At 42.2% G+C, this 10188-nt stretch overlaps 1 protein-coding gene across 1 annotated transcript in view; it reads right to left on the reverse strand.

The window, feature by feature from the left end:
* Positions 1 to 382: 382 nt before the first annotated feature.
* The window catches only part of LOC115282690 (myosin-1), a 23679-nt gene continuing 13873 nt past the window's right edge, over positions 383 to 10188 (reverse strand). Inside the window, exons 19-32 of the mRNA XM_029928832.1 lie at positions 9854 to 10144; positions 9170 to 9296; positions 7513 to 7631; positions 7163 to 7359; positions 5710 to 5893; positions 5273 to 5438; positions 5060 to 5184; positions 4300 to 4608; positions 4009 to 4212; positions 3193 to 3318; positions 2937 to 3107; positions 2566 to 2670; positions 2348 to 2443; positions 383 to 631 (exon numbers count right to left, since the gene is read on the reverse strand). Of these exons, the coding sequence (XP_029784692.1) occupies positions 479 to 631; positions 2348 to 2443; positions 2566 to 2670; positions 2937 to 3107; positions 3193 to 3318; positions 4009 to 4212; positions 4300 to 4608; positions 5060 to 5184; positions 5273 to 5438; positions 5710 to 5893; positions 7163 to 7359; positions 7513 to 7631; positions 9170 to 9296; positions 9854 to 10144 (2373 nt within the window). The 3' untranslated portion in view covers positions 383 to 478. The remainder of the gene's footprint in view (positions 632 to 2347; positions 2444 to 2565; positions 2671 to 2936; positions 3108 to 3192; positions 3319 to 4008; positions 4213 to 4299; positions 4609 to 5059; positions 5185 to 5272; positions 5439 to 5709; positions 5894 to 7162; positions 7360 to 7512; positions 7632 to 9169; positions 9297 to 9853; positions 10145 to 10188) is intronic.

Below are 10188 nucleotides of genomic sequence, written 5' to 3' on the forward strand. Positions count from 1 at the left end.
TCAATCATGGGATCAAGAATTTCCTACCATCTTATGAAGAAAATCAGTTACTTCATTAACATAAATCAGATCCTCTAATAGCTAGCCAGTGTTTTACCAAGTGAGACTTATCAGATATTCCATGTTCTGTGTGTCCAGTGCCCACCTCTGGTTTCACCTGCTCCCTCCCACTCCACCCCTGCCCCGGGTACAAGGGGGGGGGGGTTTAGGACATTTACCAACTTGAATTGGCCTGGCTGTTCCTGTCCTATTTTATTCTTGGTGACTAAATTCTTCTCCATAAGATATAAGCAAAATCTTTTTTCTTCTTTTCTTGATGCAGAAAAAGATGAACTAACACAGTGAGGGGTGGAAAGAGAGACTCACGAGTTAGTTGCGGATAAATTTTTTATCTGCAAAAATCCAGAGTAGAAAACAGAGTGACAAAGAACTTCACATTTTGTGCATTTCTTTGGTCACTTTTCAGCATTTGGTTGAATCACTCTTCACTTATGATTTTCGTGTGGACCTCCCGGCTCTTCACCCGAAGCTTGTTGACCTGGGACTCGGCAATGTCAGCCCGTTCCTCAGCCTCCTCCAGCTCGTGCTGGAGCTTGCGGAACTTGGAGAGGTTGACATTGGACTGTTCCTCCTGAGAATGAATGGAAATGCATTCAGGAGGAGGAAAAGGTCAGGGTCCGTGGGTCTTGAATTTCTTTTTACTTAAAAAGACTTCAGTCTAGTAAACCTTTTACAGAAAACCTAGAGAAATGCTCTTGAATTATTTTATTTTTTGTATTAACTCCTTACATGCTTCTTGAACTCATGGATAACAAGGAGGGACAGGCGACATTTGCCACCAGGATTTCTAAAAGTTCTCCTTTTTAACATGTAAACATCTTAAGAGTTACTACTAAATATGTCAGCTTTCCAACGTTATCCCCCCTGGGTCTGGCGAATGAAACCAAACCTAAAAATGCAGGTATACAACCTGTGTTATACTGAGCTAATAGTCTAGAGTATAAATTATTGCCTGTCAAGTATAAATTATTGTAACTTAATGCAGTTTACAAATTAAAGAAAACTTGTTTCTTAAAATAGTCTTGAGTAGTTTCTGATTATGTTTGAACAGATAAGCCGTGAATTTGGGAAAGCCAGTTCAGGTTTAGACTTTAGTAATTGTCCTTTTTTAAAAGGCTCATTGACAACTGTCCAAAATATGGCATTCAAATTTAGAAGTTAATAAAACTTAGAATCATTGGATAATAGAGCTTGAAAGAAACCTTAGCTCTTCCTCTTACAGATGAGGAAAGTAAGAGCGAGAGAGACATGTTAAGTCTCTCTGTCCTCCCTGCCCCCACTTGCTGCCCCAGACTTAAGAGGTCAGCAGAAAAATGAAAACCATTCATGGACAGAGGACCTAATTTGTGATAAGTAGGTATATATATATATATCCATACCTACATACTTGGAAAAGCAGCATTATTTATTATTTCAGATAAATTATAGGCTGGGGAAATGAGATAAGGTGGAGTGCCGAGAATCTATTGATTTGAACATAACTGAGACCTTCTGAGATCCAGGCTTAATATTTAACTGCTTATTTATATATATAATGGTACTTCAGTTTTTCCAAAACAGAATTCCTGTTTCTTTCTTGCCCTATGAATCTTCCCCTGTTCTTCCTTTATTTCCCCATTTCCCCATTCCCCTTGCTGTGCCATCCACGTGGTTACTCAAATCATAGACTTGATGAATTACCCTTAATTTCCTTTCTCTCACCTCCCAAGGGCGACCTCTTAGCAGATCCAATAGTTTCTCCCTCCAGAGTGGGTCTTGAGTCTCTCTACTCCACCACTCTAATGCAAGCCATGGCACCTCCTTTAAGCCTCCTAAAATGTCTCCCTGTACCTACCTGCAACCCATTCTCCACAAGTAGCCAAAATATACTTTTAAACAGTACATGCCATGGCATCACTGAGCAGTGTAGAACCCTCTCGTGGCTTCCCAGTGTCCTATTGTACTTAGAATACTATCCAGACTTCTTACCAGGGCCTAGAAGACGCTGTGATCTGCCTCCTACCTTGCTCTACAGCCTCTTCCCTACTGCTCTCTCCATGGTTCTTTCTGTTCCTTGAACCAGACTCTTTTCCACTCAAAGCATTTTGTTGCTCTTCCCCTTCCCTGGAACCATTTTCCCTGGCTCACTAAGTGGTTGGTTTCTTCTCATTCTTCAGAATGTCATTGACCATTTTCCTTTGATCCTTCGTCGCCGTACTCTCCTTTGCTTTCCTCCCTTAGACTAAGTTGGTTTCAACATATCTGAGACCGGCGGCTGCTCGATCACTCCAAGGGGTTTGGAACTCACCGCTTCCTCAGCTTGTCTCTTGTAAGCTTTCACCTTCGCTTGCAGTTTATCCACGAGATCTTGGAGCCTGAGCACATTCTTGCGGTCTTCCTCAGTCTGAAATAACATTTTAAAGAGTGAGTCTCTTGACAGTACAAACACCATCACATGTTGTTCTACACTTGCTTGTTGATCCCTTGAAAACTAGGGTGAAAACCTAAACCGGCCATTTTCCTTACCTGGTAAGTGAGTTCCTTTACTCTTCTCTCATGTTTGCGTAGACTCTTGACAGTTTCAACATTGCGCTTCTGTTCACTTTCAACTTCTCCTTCAAGTTCACGTACCTGCAAAAAGGTGGGCATTTTAAAAGACACTTACTGTGATCCATTCACTAAATGGATTTCTGCATCTTTAAGTGACCTGTGGTGCTTCTTTTACTCTGCTTTATATGTAGATTTCATGCCCTAGTCTCATTGTCCCCTTAAAAGCTCCTGGGCAGCAAGGAATGTGTCTCACTTCATCTCTGTATACCCCACTCATCCAGCAGTACTAGGTCCTCAAAATGCACCGGATTAGAATGAGGTAGGAAATGTGCCATCAGCAGACCTACCCTGGCCTCCAGTTTCTGGATCTGCTTCTTCCCACCCTTCAGGGCCAGCTGCTCAGCCTCATCCAGACGGTGCTGAAGGTCCTTCACTGTCTGCTCCAGGTTCTTCTTCATCCGCTCCAGGTGGGCGCTGGTGTCCTGCTCCTTCTTCAGCTCCTCGGCCATCATAGCCGCCTGTTAGCAGTAAAAACCAGTTGACAGAGCTGGGCTGGCACACCAGGATGCAAGTGTGATCACCACCGTGTTGCCCTCTGCTCACATCAGTGATGGCCTTCTTGGCCTTCTCTTCTGCGTTGCGGGCTTCCTGGACAATGTCCTCCATCTCTCCTTGGATCTGGGAAATGTCTGTCTCCAGCTTCTTCTTGGTGTTGATCAGGCTGGTGTTCTGGTTAAAATAACAAAAATTAGATATATTTAGTATATGAGAGCAAAGTTAGGATGACAATTTCTAATGAACTCACAGGCTAGTTAAGTAATTAGTATCCCTCCTTGTTCCATAAATTATCTGAGATGACAATATATTTTTAAAAGACAGTCATCTTTGGCTGTCACAGTATAGATAAATATTATTAATCCACAAATATTAAATGTTTTATTTATTTTTTATTTTTTTTCAGTGTTTTTTTAATTTTATTTTTATTTTTTTATTTCCATAATATTTTATTGTCAAATTGTTTTCCATACAACACCCAGTGCTCTTCCCCACAAGTGCCCTCCACCATCACCACCACCTATTTTCCCCCCTCCCCCTTCCCCTTCAACCCTCAGTTTGTTTTCAGTATTCAATAGTCTCTCAAGTTTTGCGTCCCTCTCTCTCCCCAACTCTCTTTCCCTCTTCCCCTCCCCCTGGTCCTCCATTAGGTTTCTCCTGTTTTCCTGTTAGACCTATGAGTACTCATGATGTTTTATAGAGGACAAAGTTTAAAACATTTAATATTTGTGTAAATCTTATATTAAATGTTTTAAACTTTGTCCTCTATAAAACATCATGAGTACATTTTTTGACAAAGCTAAGATATGAACAAGAATTTCATTTTAATTCCTTTGTTTTTTTTCACTCTTTTCTTATACTCACTTGGGTGTGCAGGAGCTGCACACGCTCACTGGCATCCAGGAGCTCCTGTTCTGCGATTTTCCTGCTCCTCTCCGTCTGCTCCAGAGTGGCCCGCAGCTCCTCGATCTCAGCCTGCAGCAGGTTGGCCCTGCGCTCCACCATGGCCAGCTGCTCCTTCAGGTCCTCCTGGCCCCGCAGCGCATCGTCCAGGTGGATCTGGGTGTCCTGTGGAATGAACAATCGTTGAGACACCTCGTTCTTGGGGCTGCAGGCACCCACACTCCCTTGAGGCCATCTTTTGAACCCACTTACCTTCAGGATGCCCTGGGTGTTCCTGTAGTTCCTCAGGGCCTCTGCAGCCATGCGGTTGGCGTGGTTCAGCTGGATTTCCATTTCATTGAGGTCTCCCTCCATCTTCTTCTTGAGCCTGATGGCGTCGTTCCTGCTCCTGATCTCAGCATCCAGGGTGCTCTGCATCGATTCCACCACTCTGATGTGGTTTCTCTTCAGCTGGTCAATTTCCTCATCCTTTTCAGCGATTTTCCTGTCGACTTCAGACTTGACTTGGTTCAGCTCCAGCTGGATACGTAGGATCTTTCCCTCTTCGTGTTCAAGAGATGCCTTAATGTAGCAAAGGGTGACATTAGGGAATGGAAGTTTGTGGTATTCTAGAAAAAGGACTGAGTTCTTGCTTTCTTGCTGCCATAAGACATCTTTGTTCCATTGTTACATAAATTTCTCCAATGTGTTGTCGGTTTTATATATTTCTATCTCCCCAGCTCAATCATGCCCATGGGGGCAGGGATCTCAACTTACTTATCTTTGTTTCTTTGGTGTCTAGCACAGTTCCTGACTAATCCTTGTGTGTTAGCTGCATGCATAGTCAAGTCTCCATCCTACTTAGTACACAGAGTTAGAATTACTTTTCTTTTCTTTCATTTAAGAATTTCATCAGGCAGCCAAAATAGCTCAGTTGGGAGAGCATTAAACAGAAGAATTTCATCAATTCTTGTACGCAATAGATGATGATTCCCCTCTTAATTGTTTTTAGAATGTGCAGTAAAATGTCTACCTCTGCCTCCTCCAGAGCGGCCTGAAGTTCAGACTTTTCTTGCTCAATTTGCTTCTTTACTTTCTCTAGTTCATGGATACGTTTCCCTCCTTCTGCAATCTGCTCAGTGAGATCAGAAATCTCCTCTGTTGGTGGACACAAATATAAAATTTTTTTCAGTGAGAGAAAACATTTTTTCAAATCTTTTGTTAAAGAAAAGTAAAATGTGCTTACGTTGCAGATTCTTATTTTCACGCTTCAGGGTTTCAAGTTGGTCTAAGGATTCCTCATAAGCATTCTTAATCTTGAACAGTTCTGTGCTAAGGGAGCGGGACTCCTTTTGGGAAGCTTCAAGTTCAGCATGAGTTTCTTCATACTTCTGTTTCCATTCTGCCAGGATCTGCGAGGCAAAGAGCAATTAAGAAATTTAATGGAGAAAGTTTGGTGGGATCTGGGAGCCATCGATTCTAGCAGCTGCCAGAGAGAGTTGGGATGCTGACAGGTAGTTATGAACGAGAAGAGTAGCAACCACAGGACTTGTCCTCCCTCCTCGCCTGCCATGGAGCAGGAGCTCCCAAGAACAGGTGCTCAGACAGTTGGAATAAGGCCACTGAAGGTAGGAGGCTTGGTCCCATGTTGAGTGCCGAGGCAGAGGCTGCTACACATGGTACCTTGTCGAAGTTCCTCTGCTTCTTGTCCAGGGCCGCACAGGCTGCGTTCGTCCTCTCCACGTCAATCATGAGGTCCTCCACTTCATTCTGGAGCCGCTGCTTTGTCTTCTCCAGGGAAGCACACTTGGCGTTCACAGCTTCTACGTGCTCCTCAGCGTCCTGTAGACGTTGGGCCAGCTTCTTTCTGAAAGGTGAAATAAGGACAATAGAAGTGAAGGTCATCAGCAGGATTGGATGTTTCCAGGTAGATACAAAAGAGTGCTTTCCACAGCCAGACTCCTAATGCTATGCTCTTCAAGCTTGTTTTGTAGGCCCATTCTGTGTTGACTGATTCCCACTTCTACAAACTAAATACTGACAATAGTGCCAATTTCAACATTGCCATACTTCATAGTCTGGTTTTGAGGCCATCTGTAATCAGCCCAAGCTAACATCTTACCCATCAAGGTCACTGGTTTATTCCTTCTCTTTAGAATATTAATATCTGTCTTCAATTACTGTTCTGTATGTCTTGTCTCCACTGAATTTCCATCTCCAAAAGATAGAGTGTATATCTTGCTAATCTTTGAATTCTTACAGACTGACACACATATTAAGTACTCAGATGTTGGATAAATTGAATTCAAATGAATAAATTCAAATTCATACTGAATATACTTGATTTTGGCTAATTGTGTCCCTCCCTTTCCTAGCTTTCCATTAATCCTTTAATAAAAATAAACTTTTCCAGATCAATGTCAATTCTGCTCTGTGAGTTCCACTCAAAATCTCTTCTAAGGCATCCACCCAAACATGATTCCAGCTACATGGTTGTATACTAGTCACAGGATAAACAACTAGATTCCTCCTGAAATCTTCTGAAAGAGTAGGCTTCTTCTTGTTGAGATTCTCCTTCTTTACAGTTGCATCTTGAACTGCTGATTGCATTGAATATTTGGTCCTTTGCAAAGCCATGTGTTTCCTTTCTTATTGCAGAATTTATGTTTTCTTTTTAGTCTTTAATAGTATATGTGTTGTTCCCCTACAATTAACCATGTTTTTACATCTCAGAAGGAGGAGCTATGCTTTGAAAGCTTGATTCTTTCTCCCTTAAATACCTAATACCTTGGACCAACTTTTCCATTAGTGACTAAGAGGGAGGAGAGACACAGGGGAGTACAGATAACTCTTACTCTGTCTATACCTTTATAGATAAAATGATGCCCGAAGTACCCCTTTATAAAAATAGTCACTCAGCTTCCTCTTGCATTACCTGCTTTCTCTTTCCACCTTCTAGCTTAATTTTTTTTTTCCTGCACCACTAGAGTGTTTGTCTTGCTTTGGTTTACATTCATGTTTTTTCCTTTGTTTTTAAAATTTGTTTGGGAGCAATGGACATTTTCCCATATAGTGCTTATAGGAGATGCACTTGGTTAACAGAGAGATTTCCATTTTTACTAAGTCTAGAACATACTTAGCCTCCTCCAGTTCCTCTGTGCGCTGGATGGCATCCGTCTCATATTTGGTCCTCCACTGGGCCACCTCGCTGTTGGCCTTGGACATTGCCCTCTGCAGCTCAGCCTTGCCCTCCTGCTCCTCCTCATACTGTTCCCGCAGCAGGTCACAGTCATGGCGGGCTGATTGCAGGGCATGGGCCAGAGCACTCTTGGCCTAAGAACATAGAGATCAGTGACTTAATTTTATATCTTTAAAGTGGTATTTAGTCCCTAAGCTCCTATAGGTCACCAAAGAAAATCTACAGAAGTAAGCAAACCACAGATAACTTCAAAAATAAGGTTAGTGACAACCAGAAGTAGGGATTACCTTTATCTCCTCTTCAAGCTGCCTTTTCAGTTCCTCTATCTGTTGTGTGAATGCTTGTTTGCCCCTTGAGAGCTGAGAAACTAATGAGTCCTTTTCATCTAGCTGGCGTGAGTATTCACCTGTTAAGACCAAGACAGATAAAATTCAGCCTTACTTTGGGAGTCAGAGCTCTGAATTAAAAACTGGAGCAGGGAAAGGGAGCTGAATTTGGAACACATTGAAGAATAAGGACAGCAAGCCACCAACCTCCACTTCAGTTCTGATGAGCAAATCTATGTGAGCATGAGAAGTATGGTAAGCTTTGGGGCAGATTACATACTTAAGAGCAACACAAAATATTTTGGAAGGTATTTAAAATTATTTGATCACAGTAGAAATTGGTCAAGAAACATATGGCGAGAAATGTAAATCAAACCAACAAAACATCCCAGTGCTTCCTAAAGCAGTGGTGTTGTGCTAGTGCACCTTGCACTGAAAGTTGATTGAAACAAAGAATTTATTGTATGGAAGAAAGGAGACTTTGACCAATTCCCTCTCTCAGTAGGAGTGATGTTCAAAAGAAAATCCCAGAAGCATTTTATGTTAAGGAATGATCAGATACCCTTCCACCCCAGAATGTGTTGATTTAGTTTAGTTCCTAAACTAAATGGTATTTAAATCCAATCCAACTCTTCCGGCACCATAATTCAGAAAACACACTGCACTGTATTAAAAAGGGAGGAAATATTTTCAGCTCCATTTTTGAACTGGTTACCTGGAAGCTAATCTCTTTAATAAGAATAACCGCTTTCTCTTTTTTCCATACCACTAAGTTCTAGAAGGAACTTAAAGATTCTTGAGATTCTTTGAGAATACTGGTTTTCTTTTTCCCACATGAAGTGTACTAACTACCTGCATGAAAATAACATAAGCCTTACTTTGAACTTTGTTCTAGAAAGAACAATATTTGAATGGATGTAAAAATGTGGTCTCCAACACTGTGATCTGCCTATCACTTTAATAGTCCAGATGACCCATAAAATAATTCCCATCTTTTTCATCTCTTGCTTGAGGAGGTAGAACTTTGGTAACAAGTTGATGAGTTAATTAGGGCAAGTGGTTAATGCACAGACTTTCCAATTTGTATAGTCAAAACTCTACAATCGTCCCTTGAAGGCTCCAGGCTGAGTTGTAGTACTATTTTTCTGCATGACGGTGCTAGCTAGCAGCAGTTGGCCACACTTCAGGAAAAAGAGTGGAGTAAGTATTCTTGGACAGCCGCCTCAGCACTGCCATAGTCTGTCATTTTTAAAATGTGGATTACATTACACAGACTGTTCAGGGTAATAGAGGAATAAATAACTTGGGCAAGCATTTTGAAAGGTGGAAATAAATATTGTGAGGATATACTTTAAATCTGATAACTTGATTAAAGTCAAATCTGTTTTAAAATGTGATAAGCAAAAGAGCCTGGATCTCTTTAATGAAATCAACAATTACAACAGAAAAGAAAGCAGTCCATGCCAGTCAGTGGTCAGTAATGTGTTCATATCAGTGCTGGGTGGGTGCCCCCTGGGTGGATAATATGTGATCTCAGTAAGTCAGTGCAGAATGTTTTAGAAAATTCAGCACACAAGGTAAATTTGTCATTGAAGGTCAACACTGGTCAATGGCCCACCTGATTCTGTCTGCAGACGCGCTCTCTGAGCCGTCAGGTCATTGATCAGCCGCTGCTGCTCCTCTTCCTTGGTCTTGAGTTCACTGACTTGATCTTCTAGAGTGCGGCACATCTTTTCCAGGTTTCCCTGTGTTCAAAAAGTGGTAAAAGGCATCTTAAGCAAGTATTTGGACCACAGAAAATTTCAATAAACCACGCATTCCATACGGGGGTACTTCCTTATTTGGAGAATTATATATCTTTACTAACAAAAACTACAGAGGCCTCAGGTTCTGGTGGAAAGAGTAACGAATGACAGAGTCTAAACATGATACCAGTAAACTGCTTTGTGAATTTAAGTCTTAACTCAGTTGACTTATCTCTGAAATGAGAATAATGACACTTGATCTTTTTGAGCAGCAAATTGATGTATTTGTGCTTAAGGGGAAGAACAAAAGCCTAATCAAGGCGAGGTGTTTTTAAAATCCCAAAATGTATAGTTGAGTTGTAGTTTTTATTTGGAAGAGCTTAATTTCCACTCTACATGTTTTTTGAGTGTGGCTTTTCTCACAACAGAGTTAGCGCTTTGCCATCACACCCCTGTTCCCAGTCACCTGTTTGTGCTGCTGGTTACTAAGGTCTCTAGACCGGTTCACTCACACCTGTCTCACAGAAATCTCTTTAAGACTTAAACCATGATTGTACCTTGGCTTTGGAGACGGTCTCCATGTTACTGGCAAGGTCATCGATCTCCATCTTCATCTCACTCTTCTCCTTCTCCAGCTTCTGCTTGACCCTCTGCAGGTTGTCTATCTGCTCCCCGAGCTCGGCCACGCTATCCGCGTGCTTCTTCCTCAGGGTGGCCGCCGTGGCCTCGTGCTGCAGGGTGGCCTCCTCCAGGTCCCTGCGCATCTTCTGGAACTCGGCCTCCCGCTTCTTGTTCATCTCGATCTGGGCGGAAGTGGCCCCGCCAGCTTCTTCCAGCCGCTCGCTGATCTCCTCCAGTTCCCGGGAGAGGTCTGAGCGCTGCTTCTCTGCTT

The sequence above is a fragment of the Suricata suricatta genome, chromosome 17 (genome assembly GCF_006229205.1).
Source record: "Suricata suricatta isolate VVHF042 chromosome 17, meerkat_22Aug2017_6uvM2_HiC, whole genome shotgun sequence".
NCBI classification, from domain to species: domain Eukaryota; kingdom Metazoa; phylum Chordata; class Mammalia; order Carnivora; family Herpestidae; genus Suricata; species Suricata suricatta.